Source organism: Nerophis lumbriciformis, linkage group LG26, assembly GCF_033978685.3.
Source record: "Nerophis lumbriciformis linkage group LG26, RoL_Nlum_v2.1, whole genome shotgun sequence".
Classification (NCBI taxonomy): Eukaryota; Metazoa; Chordata; class Actinopteri; order Syngnathiformes; family Syngnathidae; genus Nerophis; species Nerophis lumbriciformis.
The window spans coordinates 7798116-7816374 of NC_084573.2; the positions used below are offsets into that span (position 1 = coordinate 7798116).

At 35.9% G+C, this 18259-nt stretch overlaps 1 protein-coding gene across 1 annotated transcript in view; it reads left to right on the top strand.

Annotated features, from left to right (window-relative positions):
- Positions 1 to 18259, top strand: part of syne2b (spectrin repeat containing, nuclear envelope 2b) — a 296242-nt gene that overhangs the window by 133919 nt on the left and 144064 nt on the right. Inside the window, exons 74-75 of the mRNA XM_072916123.1 lie at positions 2073 to 2147; positions 5126 to 5275. Coding sequence (XP_072772224.1) covers positions 2073 to 2147; positions 5126 to 5275 — 225 coding nt within the window. The remainder of the gene's footprint in view (positions 1 to 2072; positions 2148 to 5125; positions 5276 to 18259) is intronic.

An 18259-nucleotide genomic window follows, 5' to 3' on the forward strand; every position in this document is an offset into this window, starting at 1 on the left:
CCAAATTGTCCGTCGGTGTTAACGCTTGTTTGTGATTGGCCGGCGACCTCTCCAAGGTGTTCGTTCCTTGACTCTAACGTGACGTTACCCGGAATAGACTCCAACTCGCCTGAGACCCAGATGAGGATAAGCGGTAGAAAAAGCGTTCGGTTGGATGGATGAACGTTCTGAATTATTAGCTTAGTTATTTCCCATGTAACTTTTTTTGGCCGGGCAGTGAATGTAGCCGCCCGCTCACTAAAGTCCTGATGGTCTCTAACACGTCTTGTCTGCATCGTCATGTCCGCTACAAAGTACCGTATTTTTCGGACAATAAGTCGCAGTTTTTTTCATAGTTTATGAAAGTTGCATAATGTTTTTTTCCTTCTTTATTATGCATTTTCAGCAGGTGCGACTTATACTCCGAAAAATACGGCAGTAGCAGCTATCAGACTGTATAATGCATATGTTCCTTTTTGACTGTACATGTACTGTATATGTATAATGTATTAATATTATTCACATGTGAATAATGCTGTATAATAGACTGTATTTATATTATTCACATGTGAATAATGCTGTATAATAGACTGTATTTATATTATTCACATGTGAATAATGCTGTATAATAGACTGTATTTATTTTATTCACATGTGAATAATGCTGTATAATAGACTGTATTTATAATATTCACATGTGAATAATGCTGTATAATAGACTGCATTTATATTATTCACATGTGAATAATGCTGTATAATAGACTGTATTTATTTTATTCACATGTGAATAATGCTTTATAATAGACTGTATTTATTTTATTCACATGGGAATAATGCTGTATAATAGACTGTATTTATTTTATTCACATGGGAATAATGCTGTATAATAGACTGCATTTATATTAGTCACATGTGAATAATGCTGTATAATAGACTATATTTATGTTATTCACATGTGAATAATGCTGTATAATAAACTATTTATATTATTCACATGTGAATAAGGCTGTATAATAGACTATTTATATTATTCACATGTGAATAATGCTGTATAATAGCCTGTATTTATATTATTCACATGTGAATAATGCTGTATAATACACTGTATTTATATTATTCACATGTGAATAATGCTGTATAATAGACTGTATTTATATTATTTACATGTGAATAATGCTGTATAATAGACTATTTATATTATTCACCTGTAAATAATGCTGTATAGTAGACTGTATTTATATTATTCACATGTGAATAATGCTGTATAATAGCCTGTATTTACATTATTCACATGTGAATAATGCAGTATAATAGACTATATTTATGTTATTCACATGTGAATAATGCTGTATAATAAACTATTTATATTATTCACATGTGAATAAGGCTGTATAATAGACTATTTATATTATTCACATGTGAATAATGCTGTATAATAGCCTGTATTTATATTATTCACATGTGAATAATGCTGTATAATACACTGTATTTATATTATTCACATGTGAATAATGCTGTATAATAGACTGTATTTATATTATTTACATGTGAATAATGCTGTATAATAGACTATTTATATTATTCACCTGTAAATAATGCTTTATAGTAGACTGTATTTATATTATTCAAATGTGAATAATGCTGTATAATACACTGTATTATATTATTCACATGTGAATAATGCTGTATAATAGACTATTTATATTATTCACCTGTAAATAATGCTGTATAGTAGACTGGATATTATATTATTCACATGTGAATAATGCTGTATAATAGACTGTATTTATATTATTCACATGTGAATAATGCTGTATAATAGACTATTTATGTTATTCACATGTGAATAATGCTGTATAATAGACTATTTATGTTATTCACATGTGAATAATGCTGTATAATAGACTGTATTTATATTATTCACATGTAAAAAGTACATAAGTGTTTGTCTATTGTGAGCGAACTGTGGTGCTGAATTTCCTCCAGGGATCAATGAAGTACTCTCTATTCTATTCTATTCTAGTCCATAAAGATTAGTCCATAAAGTGGCATGGATTGCTTTATTTCTTTTGTGTCTTGTGTTTTTCATCAAGCAACCGGACGCCCCTGAAAAGAGAGAAGCTTCCGGGGAAGAAAGCGCAGAGCTGGCGTCGCTCGATGACACCCAGGTACTGCCGCGCTCATTCTTGTCATCACTAAACCAAAATAACATTGATTTTCTTCATTTCGTGCCGGGGTTTTTGAAAATACTATTACAAAAAAAGACATAGAATAAAAGAGCAAACAGTCCAACAGTAAAATGAAGGACACTGCAGCACCTGCAGTGAGCGAACTTGTCCAAAAGATGGCGCCATATAGCACTGTCATTTAAACACTTTTCTTGTTTTATTTTGTAACTATTGTTTTTATCATGGCCGTGAGCTAATTAAGATTCATGTATTAGCCTCACCGTCTTTTAAGTCGCAGGGTTCAAAGCGTGGGAAAAAATTAGTGGCTTATTATATAGTATTAAATATCAACCGTCTGGAATGAACTTTTGCTGTCTTTAAGTTGAAATAGAGTGGTAATTGACTTTTTGGCAACACCTCTTAGGTGAATGATGCGGACACGTTTGTTACTGGATGCTTTCTGCCATGCTTCTGCCTTGTAGTCTTTGCATGTAATGTGCAACTATAATTATTTGATGCTTGTTTTTATTGATAAATGTCCTGTGTGGAAGTCGCTTCCTAGCAGCTCCACTGTAGACACGGCACAAGAGCCAAGCGTGCGGGTTTTAATGAGCAATTGTTTTAACAAAGTCTTTCTCCAGCAGAACGTGACCTTTCCGTCACGTCCGTATCATCTCTCCGTCTCTGCTCCCGGCTGCTCACTGTTAAAGGGGAACATTATCACCAGACCTATGTAAGCGTCAATATATACCTTGATGTTGCAGAAAAAAGACCATATATTTTTTTTAACCGATTTCCGAACTCTAATTGGGTGAATTTTGGCGAATTAAACGCCTTTCTATTATTCGCTCTCGGAGCGGTGACGTCACGTCGGGAAGCAATCCGCCATTTCCTCACTTTCGTCGGTGTGTTGTCGGAGGGTGTAACAACACGAACAGGGACGGATTCAAGTTGCACCAGTGGCCCAAAGATGCGAAAGTGGCAAGAAATTGGACGAAATTTGTTCAAAATACGAGGGTGTGGGGAAAGCCGACGAAATGGTCAGTCGTTTGTTCCGCACACTTTACCGACGAAAGCTATGCTACGACAGAGATGGCAAGAATGTGTGGATATCCTGCGACACTCAAAGCAGATGCTGACATCAACTCCAAAACTGGACAGATCAGCTTTCAGGAAAAGAGAGCAGATGAGGGTATGTCTACAGAATATATTAATTGATGAAAACTTTATTCATTACTCGCAGTTTTACGTAAATTATTATACATAAACTGTGTTTACCAATAATTTAGCTTAAAAACATTTATTTTTTTCAATCATTCGAGTACATTCGGGTAGTCTTGTGTAATGCAGTATTTTGTGTCTATTTAGGTATGGTTAACCTGAGTGCTGAAATCGTGGAAAAATATATGATGTTAGCGCGCCTGAAATGGGCTGTCTGCACTCTCAAAGTGCATGTTGTTGCCAAATGTATTTCATATGCTGTAAACCTAGTTCATAGTTGTTAGTTTCCTTTAATGCCAAACAAACACATACCAATCGTTGGTTAGAAGGCGATCGCCGAATTCGTCCTCGCTTTTTCCCGTGTCGCTGGCTGTCGTGTCGTTTTTGTCGGTTTCGCTTGCATACAGTTCAAACCGATATGGCTCAATAGCTTCAGTTTCTTCTTCAATTTCGTTTTCGCTACCTGCCTCCACACTACAACCATCCGTTTCAATACATGCGTAATCTGTTGAATCGCTTAAGCCGCTGAAATCCGAGTCTGAATCCGAGCTAATGTCGCTATAGCTTGCTGTTCTATCCGCCATGTTTGTTTGTATTGGCATCACTATGTGACGTCACAGGAAAATGGACGGGTGTATATAACGATGGTTAAAATCAGGCACTTTGAAACTTTTTTTTAGGGATATTGCGTGATGGGTAAAATTTTGAAAAAAACTTCGAAAAATAAAATAAGCCACTGGGAACTGATTTTTAATGGTTTTAACCCTTCTGAAATTGTGATAATGTTCCCCTTTAAAGACAACAGATGATTAGATTATGTCATGACTTGGTCCTGGGTGTTTGCTTTTCCGGGATGCAACGGAAAGTTGGCACGGGCGAGACGGGAATGAAGGTACATGATTTATTTATATTTATAAAAAAAAAGGAATAAACAAAAAGCGCGCACAGAGGCGGAGAATAAACTATGAAACCAAAAGACTATAGCAAAAAAGTACAAACAAAAAACACGCACAATGGCGGAGAACAAACTATGAAACCAAAAAGACTATAAACATGGAACAAAAACTTACTTGGCTTGGACAGAAATAGTTGCTTGAGGAATTGACATGGAAAGAAGTAACAGGCATGGACAGAGCATAAATGTGGTGAGGTCGTCAGGACGAACAACAGAAAATGAATGAACTTAAATACTATGGACATGATTAGTGAAAGCAGGTGCGTGACTCAAAACGTGAATCAGGTGCGTGACGTGACAGGTGAAAACTAATGGTTGCAATGGTGACAAACAAGAGTGCACAATGAGTCCAAACGTGGAACAGGTGAAACTAATGGGTAATCATGCAAACAAGACAAGGGAGTGAAAAGCCAGAAACTAAACAAAACATGACTTAAAACAAAACATGATTACACAGACATGACAGATTACCACGTTCCACTTGTGAAATCTAATCACCTGCCAGCTGTGTTTCACCGTCAGCACATGCCCCGCCTCTATCTGATGATGCTCCGCCCTCAACACCATTGACAGAGGCTGTGACCTTTGCTCCTGCGGGCGCGCTGATCCCACTTTCCCTCCACATCCTGTTTTAGACTGCAATATTGTTAATTTAAGGACACGCACGTCTAGCTTGTGTGCTACTGTGTGCTCGGCTGTTGTATAGCTGCCCGCTCCTCGGAGCCTCTCCGTGAAAATGAACGCAGCGTTCAATGGAGAATTCCTCAAGAGTCTGACCTTTAACCCTGCTCATGTCCCACAGGACGTGCTTGGCGCCGCCGCTGACGAGCGTTCTCTCGAGGACCGGCCGGAGGCGCGGGACGTGGAGAGCGAGAGCGCCGACGAGAGAATGGTAAACACGTCCTCCTCCACCGCAAACCTCCCCAAAGCTCAGCAGAGATGTGTGCTCTCGTAGATCTAGAAACGCGTCCTCTAGCCTCAGACTCCCAACCTAGAACACCAGCGTCTTCTCCTTATTCCAACACCAAAACCCCCATGAGGCTTCAGGGGAGTAGAGAACCTTGTCCGAGAACTTCCTGTAGACCAAAGTCCTGATTCTTCTACTTAAACGTGTCCCAGCCCAACCACGGCTGGTTATTTATTGAACAAATACAATTAATTGATTAACGATGATATATTTTATAAGATTTTAACATGAATTTGCTTGGTCAGCCTATGAAAACAAGCCTAAGATGGTTTGTTCAAGTAGCTTATTAGCACAGGGGTGTCCAAACTGCGGCCCGGAGCATATTTTTAAACGGCCCGCGGCACACTCGTTAGCATTCTAATATCAGCATGCTAGCTTTTTTGCTAATTTTACAGGTGTACACCGCGGCATCACATTTTTTTTTTCCTAGACGAATGACACCCGTTAGCACGCAAGCTTTTTTTAAGCAAATTTTGTAGGTACACACCTCCAGTCATATTTTAATACTTGATGCATGATAACTTTTGTACAGAGACCCTAAAGGGACATGGGGGAATTTTTTTTATTTTTTTTTATTTCATTTTTTTATAAAGTTATAAAAAAAAATTAAAAATTTGCACGAGATACATGTCTAAAAAAAATATATATATAACTTTTTTTTTTTTTTTTTTTTAGACGTATCTTGTGCGCACGAGAAACTTTCTCGTGCGCACGAGATACATGTCTAAAAAGAAAAAAAAATTATGACTTTTTTTTTTTCAATAACTTTATAAAAACATTCTCGTGCGATACATGTCTAAAAAAAAAAAATTATGACTTTTTTTTTTTTTTATAACTTTATAAAAACTTTCTCGTGTGCACGAGATACATGTCTAAAAAAAAAAAAAAAATTATGACTTTTTTTTTTTTTTTAATAACTTTATAAAAGGTTTCTCTAAAAAAATTTAAAGAAAAAAAAAATTAAAAAAATATTTCCCCCATGTCCCTTTAGGGGCTCCGTACTTTTGCATTCTCGCATTTCTTTTTTTAATTTTCAGGCACACACCTCAGAGTAATATATTTTGGTACTTGACGCACGTTACAGTTAGCATTTTAGCATGCTAATATTAGCATGCTTTAAAAAAAATCCAATTTAGCAGGTGTAGTGTCATATATTTTGGTATTTCACTCAAGTTAGCTGTAATGTAAACTTTTTTTTTAGCATGTTAACGTAGTACTGTTAGCATGCTAGTCTTTTTAGCTTATTTTGCCGCTATTTTTTTGTTACTTGATGCTATTTGGTCAGTGTGCTAACTGTTAGCATTCAAACAAAATTTCTACCAAAATTAAGGTTAAGTTAAAGTTAAAGTACCAATGATTGTCACACACACTAGGTGTGGTGAAATTTGTCCTCTGCATTTGACCCATCACCCTTGTTCACCCCCTGGGAGGTGAGGGGAGCAGTGAGCAGCAGCGGTGGCCGCGCCCGGGAATCATTTTTTGGTGATTTAACCCCCAATTCCAACCCTTGATGCTGCGTGCCAAGCAGGGAGGTAATGGGTCCCATTTTTATAGTTTTTGGTATGACTCGGCTGGGGTTTGAACTCACGACCTACCCATCTCAGGGCGGACACTCTAACCACTAGGCCACTGAGTAGTAAAATGCACTAGTTTTGAAGGGGAAAACAACCAAAATGGCCTTTATTTGTGGCCCTTAGTGTGGCGGTATAGCTCGGTTGGTAGAGTGGCCGTGCCAGCAACTTGAGGGTTCCAGGTTCGATTCCCGCTTCCGTCATCCCAGTTACTGCCGTTGTGTCGTTGGGCAAGACACTTTACCCACCTGCTCCCAGTGCCACCCACACTGGTTTAAATGTAACTTAGATATTGGGTTTCACTATGTAAAGCGCTTTGAGTCACTAGAGAAAAGCGCTATATAAATATAATTCACTTCACCCTCTGGCTTAGCATATATTGACCTACATTGCATTGCTTTTAGCATTGTTAGCAAACCGCTTCAAAATGGCCGCCATATCCTTTATATTTTCTGTATGGAAAGCGTTCGGACACCCCTGTCGTGGGAAGGGATTTGTCACGTTTCACGTGTCGGGTAAACACAGACAAATCCCCCCCCTTCCTGCTTCCTCAAGTCTTTCTGGAACTGACCCCGACAACAACCATGTCTGGTCACTTTAGGAAAAGGCCACAAGTGCGTTTCCATGGCAACACGATTAGCCGGTGTGGACTGTTATGTTTACATGAATATTCATATTGTTTTTGTCAAGTCAGCTCTTAATTAATCCAGGAGTGTGTGTATAAATAAAAAAATACCGCCATTCATTTTTTTTTATAGATGCCAGCAAATGAAGCTTTTGTTTGTTAGCTGCCAGGCTATTTGTATTTCCTCTTCACTGAATAAAAAATACTCTTTTTAAGACGACGATTGCCATGAAAACGGACAAAAATCTGGTTGAAATGCTGGTGGTGTTTACATGGTGATTAATTATTGCACTAATTAATCACAGGGTGATTAATTCATGTGTGTCGTGCATGTCGGGTCTTACACCTGCACGCCTTCTCCCTGACTTCCTGTTGTCCACCTTCCGAAGCCAGCAGAAGCAGAAATAAATCCACAGCAGTGACTCACTCCTCTTGTCTCTCCGTGTGTTTGTGGGAGGGAGGGGCGATCAAATAACAACACTGACGGCCATGTTTGCTTCCACACCTTTGACTCACTTGTCCACTTGATGTCTGACAGTAACCCGTGTGCTCTTTCACCCACTCATCATCTTAAACTGATGGTTATTTTGTTGAAATCCTAGAATGCAGGTTTGTTTACATACATATCCCTTTTGCTCTCCCTAACAGTGAGGTAGCATGTTTCATTACAACACCAGTGAAGTTGGCACGTTGTGTAAATGGTAAATAAAAACAGAATACAATTATTTGCAAATCCTTTTCAACTTATATTCAATTAAATAGACTGCAAATACAAGATATTTAATGTTCACACTGGAATTTTTTTTTTATTGTTTTTTGCAAATGATCATTAACTTGGAATTTAATGGCAGCAACACAGCAAAAAAGTTGGTACGGTGGCATTTCCTTTTAACAACACTCAGTAAACGTTTGGGAACTGAGGAAACCAATTTTTGAAGCTTTTTAGGTGAAATTCTTTAATAATAATAAAAAAATTTTTTTTGTAAAAAGCACTTTACATTGAGTACACAATCTCAAAGTGCTACAGTGTATTAAAAAGATAATAAAAAATGTATACAAATAAAAATAGAACAACCAAATAGCTATAACTAGTATGCATATGTCTAAAAAAAAAAGAAGAAAAAAAAAAAGGCTTTTTTAAAAAGAAGGGTTTTTAAGCCTTTTTTTTTAAAAGCATCCACAGTCTGTGGTGCCCTCAGGTGGTCAGGGAGAGCGTTCCACAGACTGGGAGCGGTGGAACAGAATGCCTGGTCTCCCATTGTTCGTAGCTTTCTCCTCGGAGGTTGGAGGAGGTTTGCCTGTCCGGAGCAGAGGTTTCGTGTGGAGGATAATGGCAGCAACACATAGAAAAAAAGTTTGCACGGGGGCATTTTTACCACTGTGTTACATGGCCTTTCCTTTTAACAACACTCAGTAAACGTTTGGGAACTGAGGAGACCAATTTTTGAAGCTTTTTAGGTGGAATTCTTTAATAATAATAATAATAGATTTTATTTGTAAAAAGCACTTTACATTGAGTAAACAATCTCAAAGTGCTACAGTGTATTAAAAAAATAAAAATAAAAACAGAACAGCCAAATAGCTATAACTAGTATGCATATATCTAAAATTTTAAAAAAGGCTTTTTTTAAAAGAAGGTTTTTTAAGCCTTTTTTAAAAGCATCCACAGTCTGTGGTGCCCTCAGGTGGTCAGGGAGAGCGTTCCACAGACTGGGAGCGGCGGAACAGAAAGCCAGGTCTACCATTGTTCGTAGCTTTCTCCTCTGAGGTTGGAGGGGGTTAGCCTGTCCGGAGCAGAGGTTTCGTGTGGAGGATAATGGCAGCAACACATAGCAAAAAAGTTAGCACGGGGGCATTTTTACCACTGTGTTACATGGCCTTTCCTTTTAACAACACTCAGTAAACGTTTGGGAACTGAGGAGACCAATTTTTGAAGCTTTTTAGGTGGAATTCTTTAATAATAATAGATTTTATTTGCAAAAAGCACTTTACAATAAGTAAACAATCTCAAAGTGCTACGGTGTATTAAAAAAATAAATAAAAATAAAAACTAGAATAGCCAAATAGCTATAACTAGTATGCATATATCTAAAATAAAAAAAAAAGGCTTTTTTAAAAAGAAGGGTTTTTAAGCCTTTTTTAAAAGCATCCACAGTCTGTGGTGCCCTCAGGTAGTCAGGGAGAGCGTTCCACAGACTGGGAGCGGCGGAACAGAAAGCCCGGTCTACCATTGTTCGTAGCTTTCTCCTCTGAGGTTGGAGGAGGTTTGCCTGTCCGGAGCGGAGGTTTCGTGTGGAGGATAATGGCAGCAACACATAGAAAAAAGTTGGCACGGGGGCATTTTTACCACTGTGTTACATGGCCTTTCCTTTTAACAACACTCAGTACACGTTTGGGAACTGAGGAGACCAATTTGTGAAGCTTTTTAGGTGGAATTCTTTAATAATAATAATAATAATAATAGATTTTATTTGTAAAAAAGCACTTTACATTGAGTAAACAATCTCAAAGTGCTACAGTGTATTAAAAAAATAAAAAGATAATAAAAAAATTATAAAAATAAAAATAGAACAGCCAAACAGCTATAACTAGTATGCATATATCTAAAAAAAAAAAAAAGGCTTTTTTAAAAAAGAAGGGTTTTAAGCCTTTTTTAAAAGCATCCACAGTCTGTGGTGCCCTCAGGTGGTCAGGGAGAGCGTTCCACAGACTGGGAGCGGTGGAACATAAAGCCCGGTCTCCCATTGTTCGTAGCTTTGTCCTCGGAGGTTGGAGGAGGTTAGCCTGTCCGGAGCAGAGGTTTCGTGTGGAGGATAATGGCAGCAACACATAGCAAAAAAGTTGGCACGGGGGCATTTTTACCACTGTGTTACATGGCCTTTCCTTTTAACAACACTCAGTAAACGTTTGGGAAGTGAGGAGACCAATTTGTGAAGCTTTTTAGGTGGAATTCTTTAATAATAATAATAATAGATTTTATTTGTAAAAAGCACTTTACATTGAGTAAACAATCTCAAAGTGCTAGAGTGTATTAAAAAAATAAAAAGATAATAAAAAATTTATAAAAATAAAAATAGAACAGCCAAATAGCTATAACTAGTATGCAAAAACCAAAAAAAAAAAAAAAAAAGGCTTTTTTTAAAAAGAAGGGTTTTTAAGCCTTTTTTTAAAAGCATCCACAGTCTGTGGTGCCCTCAGGTGGTCAGGGAGAATGTTCCACAGACTGGGAGCGGCGGAACAGAAAGCCCGGTCTACCATTGTTCGTAGCTTTCTCCTCTGAGGTTGGAGGAGGTTAGTCTGTCCGGAGCAGAGGTTTCGTGTGGAGGTAATGGCAGCAACACATAGAAAAAAAGTTGTCACGGGGGCATTTTGGGGCATTTTTACCACTGTGTTACATGGCCTTTCCTTTTAACAACACTCAGTAAACGTTTGGGAACTGAGGAAACCAATTTTTGAAGCTTTTTAGGTGGAATTGTTTAATAATAATAATAGATTTTATTTGTAAAAAGCACTTTACATTGAGTAAACAATCTCAAAGTGCTACAGTGTATTAAAAAAATAAAAAGATAATAAAAAATTAATAAAAATAGAACAGCCAAATAGCTATAACTAGTATGCATATATCTAAAATTTAGAAAAAGGCTTTTTTAAAAAGAAGGGTTTTTAAGCCTTTATTAAAAGCATCCACAGTCTGTGGTGCCCTCAGGTGGTCAGGGAGAGCGATCCACAGACTGGGAGCGGCGGAACAGAAAGCCCGGTCTACCATTGTTCGTAGCTTTCTCCTCTGAGGTTGGAGGAGGTTTGCCTGAGGTTTCGTGTGGAGGATAATGGCAGCAACACATAGCAAAAAAGTTGGCACGGGGGCATTTTTACCACTGTGTTACATGGCCTTTCCTTTTAACAAAACTCAGTAAACGTTTGGGAACTGAGGAGACCAATTTGTGAAGCTTTTTAGGTGGAATTCTTTAATAATAATAATAATAGATTTTATTTGTAAAAAAGCACTTTACATTGAGTAAACAATCTCAAAGTGCTACAGTGTATTAAAAAAATAAAAAGATAATAAAAAATTAAAAATAGAACAGCCAAATAGCTATAACTATTATGCATATATCTAAAAAAAGGCTATTTTTTTTTTTTTAAATAAGAAGGGTTTTTAAGCCTTTTTTAAAAGCATCCACAGTCTGTGGTGCCCTCAGGTGGTCAGGGAGAGCGTTCCACAGACTGGGAGCGGCGGAACAGAAAGCCCGGTCTACCATTGTCCGTAGCTTTCTCCTCGGAGGTTGGAGGAGGTTTGCCTGAGGTTTCGTGTGGAGGATAATGGCAGCAACACATAGCAAAAAAGTTGGCACAGGGGCATTTTTACCACTGTGTTACATGGCCTTTCCTTTTAACAACACTCAGTAAACGTTTGGGAACTGAGGAGACCAATTTTTGAAGCTTTTTAGGTGGAATTCTTTAATAATAATAATAGATTTTATTTGTAAAAAGCACTTTGCATTGAGTAAACAATCTCAAGTGCTACAGTGTATTAAAAAAATAAAAAGATAACAAAAAAATTAATAAAAACAGAACAGCCAAATAGCTGTAACTAGTATGCATATATTTAAAAAAAAAAAAAAAAGGCTTTTTTATTTTTTTTAAAAAGAAGAGTTTTTAAGCCTTTTTTAAAAGAATCCACAGTCTGTGGTACCCTCAGGTGGTCAGGGAGAGTGTTCCACAGACTGGGAGCGGCGGAACAGAAAGCCCGGTCTACCATTGTTCGTAGCTTTCTCCTCTGAGGTTGGAGGAGGTTTGCCTGAGGTTTCGTGTGGAGGATAATGGCAGCAACACATAGCAAAAAAGTTGGCACGGGGGCATTTTTACCACTGTGTTACATGGCCTTTCCTTTTAACAACACTCAGTAAACGTTTGGGAACTGAGGAGACACATTTTTGAAGCTTCTCAGGTGGAATTCTTTCCCATTCTTGCTTGATGTACAGCTTAAGTTGTTCAACAGTCCGGGGGTCTCCGTTGTGCTATTTTAGGCTTCATAATGCGCCACATATTTTCAATGGGAGACAGGTCTGGACTACAGGCAGGCCAGTCTAGTACCCACACGCACTCTTTTACTATGAAGCCACGTTGATGTAACACGTGGCTTGGCATTGTCTTGCTGAAATAAGCAGGGGCGTCCATGGTAACGTTGCTTGGATGGCAACATATGTTGCTCCAAAACCTGTATGTACCTTTCAGCATTAATGGCGCCTTCACAGATGTGTAAGTTACCCATGTCTTGGGCACTAATACACCCCCATACCATCACACATGCTGGCTTTTACACTTTGCACCTATAACAATCCGGATGGTTCTTTTCCTCTTTGGTCCGGAGGACACGACGTCCACAGTTTCCAAAAACAATTTGAAATGTGGACTCGTCAGACCACAGAACACTTTTCCACTTTGTATCAGTCCATCTTAGATGAGCTCGGGTCCAGCGAAGCCGGTGGCGTTTCTGGGTGTTGTTGATAAACGGTTGTCGCCTTGCATAGGAGAGTTTTAACTTGCACTTACAGATGTAGCAGCCAACTGTAGTTACTGACACTGGTTTTCTGAAGTGTCCTGAGTCCATGTGGGGATATCCTTTACACACTGATGTCGCTTTTTGATGCAGTACAGCCTGAGGGACCGAAGGTCACGGACTTAGCTGCTTACGTGCAGTGATTTCTCCAAATTCTCCGAACCTTTTGATGATATTACGGACCGTAGATGGTGAAATCCCTAAATTCCTTGCAATAGCTGGTTGAGAAAGGTTATTCTTAAACTGTTCAACAACTTGCTCACGCATTTGTTGACAAAGTGGTGACCCTCGCCCCATCCTTGTTTGTGAATGACTGAGCATTTCATGGAATCTACTTTTATACCCAATCATGGCACCCACCTGTTCCCAATTTGCCTGTTCACCTGTGGGATGTTCCAAATAAGTGTTTGATGAGCATTCCTCAACTTTATCAGTCTTTTTTGCCACGTGTGCCAGCTTTTTTGAAACATGTTGCAGACATCAAATTCCAAATGAGCTAACTTTTGCAAAAAATTAAAGTTTCTCAGTTGGAACGTTAAATAAATATTTTGTCTTTGCAGTCTATTCAATTGAATATAAGTTGAAAATGATTTGCAAATCACTGTATTCTGTTTTTTTTTACCATTTACAACTTCACTGGTTTTGGGGTGAAAAAACTCCAGCAATTTTCAAGGGCCCCGCGTCTTGCGGGTCTTACTCCCCTGCTCAGGCCCTGAAAAACCTTAAAAAAAAAAAAAAATCAAGTGTGGTCTGCATTCGGTAATCATTCTTATGTCCACAAGAGGGCGACATACTTTAACAAAATGTGGCTTTGCTTCCAAACCACAAATCTGTAACCTTTGGCATAAAACTATAACTCACCTTAAACCAGACCAAATAAAGATTTGATTTGAAGACATATTTCAAATAAAATGTTTTTATTTGAAGACATATTCCAAATAAAAATTTTTTATTTGAGGACATATTCCAAATAAAATGTTTTTATTTGAAGACATATTCCAAATATTTTTTTTTAATTTGAGGACATATTCCAAATAAAATGTTTTTATTTGAGGACATATTCCAACTTAAATTGTTTCTTTGAAGACATATTTCAAATAAAATATTTTCATTTGAAGACATTTAAATAAAATATGTATTTATTTGAAGACATATTCCAAATAAAATGTTTTTATTTGAGGACATTTCAAATAAAATATTTTTGTTTGAAGACATTTTAAATAAAATGTATTTATTTGAAGACATATTCCAAATAAAATGTTTTTATTTGAGGACATATTCCAACTTAAATCGTTTCTTTAAAGACATATTCCAAATAAAATATTTTTATTTGAAGACATTCTAAATAAAATATGTATTTATTTGAAGACATATTCCAAATAAAATGTTTTTATTTGAGGACATTTCAAATAAAATATTTTTATTTGAAGACATTTTAAATAAAATGTATTTATTTGAAGACATATTCCAAATAAAATGTTTTTATTTGAGGACATATTCCAACTTAAATCGTTTCTTTAAAGACATATTCCAAATAAAATATTTTTATTTGAAGACATTCTAAATAAAATATGTATTTATTTGAAGACATATTCCAAATAATATGTTTTTATTTGAGGACATATCCCAACTTAAATGGTTTCTTTGAAGGCATAATTCAAATAAAATATCTTTATTTGAAGACATTCTCAATAAAATATGTATTTATTTGAAGACATATTCCCAATGTTTTTATTTGAGGACGTATTCCAAATAAAATGTTTTTTTTATTTGAGGGCATATTCCAAATAAAATGTTTTTTTTTGAAGACATATTCCAAATAAAATCTATTTATTTGAGGACATATTCCAAATAAAATGTTTTTAATTTGAGGAAGACATATTCCAAATAAAATGTTTTTATTTGAGGAAGACATATTCCAAATAAAATGTTTTTTTATTTGAGGACATATTCCAAATAAAATGTTTTTATTTGAGGACATATTCCAAATAAAATGTTTTTATTTGAAGACATATTCCAACTTAAATGGTTTCTTTGAAGACATATTTCAAATAAAATATTTTTATTTGAAGACATTTCTAAATAAAATATGTATTTATTTAAAGACATTCCAAATAAAATGTTTTTATTTGAAGACATATTCCAATTTTTTTATTTTTATTTGAAGAGATATTCCAAAAAAAATGTTTTTATTTAAAGACATATTCCAAATAAAATGTTTTTATTTGAGGACATATTCCAAAAAAAATGTATTTATTTGAGGACATATTCCAAATAAAATGTTTTTATTTGAGGACATATTCCAAATAAAATGTTTTTATTTGAAGACATATTCTTTTAAGACATATTTCAAATAAAATATTTTTATTTGAAGACATTTCTAAATAAAATATGTATTTATTTGAAGACATATTCCATTTTTTTTGTTTTTATTTGAAGACATTCCAATGTTTTTGTTTTTATTTGAATACATATTCCAATTTTTTTTTTTTTTTGAAGAGATATTCCAAATAAAATGTTTTTATTTGAAAACATAATCCAACATTTTTTTTTTTTTTGAAGACATTCCAAATAAAATGTTTTTATTTGAGGACAATATTCAAAATAAAATGGTTTTATTTGAAGACATATTTCAAATAAAATATTTTTATTTGAAGACATTTCTAAATAAAATATGTATTTATTTAAAGACATATTCCAAATAAAATGTTTTTATTTGAAGACATATTCCAATTTTTTTGTTTTTCTTTGAAGACATATTCCAATTTTATTATTTTTATTTGAAGAGATATTCCAAAAAAATGTTTTTATTTGAAGACATATTCCAAATAAAATGTTTTTATTTGAAGACATATTCCAAAAAAATGTTTTTATTTGAAGACATATTCCAAATAAAATGTTTTTATTTGAAGACATATTCCAAAAAAAAAAAAATTATTTGAAGACATATTCCAAATAAAATGTTTTTATTTGAAGACATATTCCAAATAAAATGTTTTTATTTGAAGACATATTCCAAATAAAATGTTTTTATTTGAAGACATATTCCAAAAAAAAAAAAATTATTTGAAGACATATTCCAAATAAAATGTTTTTATTTGAAGACATATTCCAAATAAAATGTTTTTATTTGAAGACATATTCCAAAAAAAAAAAAATTATTTGAAGAATAGTGAAATAAAATCAATGTTGAGAATTATCAACTTCTTTAGGGCACCAATGACTTCACATCAAATATTCCAGTTTAACATTTTTTGGGGTGGAAATATTGCAAATGTGTTATTGCCAATAAAAACAGGGTTTTGACAAAAAACGCATACAACGTAACTTAATATCGTCAGATAGACCTCAAGTTAATCTACAGATTTAAGCGTTATTTTTTTAAAATTGATATATGACTTACTTGTAAACATTTTATGACTGAGACTTATCCTGCTCCCCGAGATCAAACTTGAGGGGAACCCCAAAGAAAAAATATATACCTGTATATATATGTGTGTGTGTATACACTATATTGCCAAAAGTATTTGGCCACCCATCCAAATGATGAGAATCAGGTGTCCTAATCACTTGGCCCGGCCACAGGTGTATAAAATCAAGCACTTAGGCATGGAGACTGTTTCTACAAACATTTGTGAAAGAATGGGCCGCTCTCAGTGATTTCCAGCGTGGAACTGTCATAGGATGCCACCTGTGCAACAAATCCAGTCGTGAAGTTTCCTCGCTCCTAAATATTCCAAAGTCAACTGTCGGCTTTATTATAAGAAGAGTTTAGGAACAACAGCAACTCAGCCACCAAGCTGTAGGCCAGGTAAGCTGACAGAGTGCAAAGAGGTCGCCGACTTTCTGCACAGTAAGTTGCTTCAAAGCTCCAAACTTCATGTGACCTTCCAATTAGCCCACGTACAGTACGCAGAGAGCTTCATGGAATGGCTTTCCATGGCCGGGCAGCTGCATCTAAGCCAAACATCACCAAGTCCAATGCAAGGCGTGGGATGCAGTGGTGTAAAGCACGTCGCCACTGGACTCTGGAACAGTGGAGACGCCTTCTTTGGACTGATGAGTCACGCTTTTCCATCTGGCAATCTGATGGACCAGTCTGGGTTTGGAGGTTGCCAGGAGAACGCTACATTTCGGACTGCATTGTGGCAAGTGTGACATTTGGTGGAGGAGGAATTATGGTGTGGGGTTGTTTTTCAGGAGCTGGGCTTGGCCCCTTAGTTCCAGTGAAAGGAACTTTGAATGTTCCAGGATACCAAAACATTTTGGACAATTCCATGCTCCCAACCTTGTGGGAACAGTTTGGAGCGGGCCCCCGCACCAGTGCACAAAGCAAGGTCCATAAAGACATGGATGACAGAGTCTGGTGTGGATGAACTTGACTGGCCTGCACAGAGTCCTGACCTGAACCCGATAGAACACCTTTGGGATAAATTAGAATGGAGACTGAGAGCCAGGCCTTCTCCACCACCAACATCAGTGTGTGACCTCACCAATGTGCTTTTGGAAGAATGGTGGAAAAATTCCTATAAAGACACTCCGCAACCTTGTGGACAGCCTTCCCAGAGGAGTTGAAGCGGTCATAGCTGCAAAAGGTGGACCCACATCATATTAAACCCTATGGGTTAGGAATGGGATGGCACTTCAAGTTCATATGTGAGTCAAGGCAGGTGGCCAAATACTTTTGGCAATATAATGTATGTGTGAATATATCCATCCATCCATTTCTACCACTTCTCCCTTTTAGGGTTGAGGGGGGTGCTGGAGCCTATCTCAGCTGCATTCAGGCGGAAGGCAGGTACACCCTGGACAAGTCGCCACCTCATGGCAGGGCCAACACAGATTTTTTTTTTTATACGAGTTTATATATATTTAGAAGTATGTATACATGTTTATATATATATATATATATATATATATATATACAATGTGTGTATATATATATGCATATATATATATATATATACACATATATACATATTTTTTATATATGTATGTATATATATATATATATATATGCATATGTGTATATATGTATGTATACATACATATATACACACACATATATATATATATATACATATATATATATATATATATATATATATATATATATATATATATATGTATGTATGTGTATATATATATGCATATATATATACATATATATTTGTTATATATATGTGTATATATATATGCATATATGTATATAT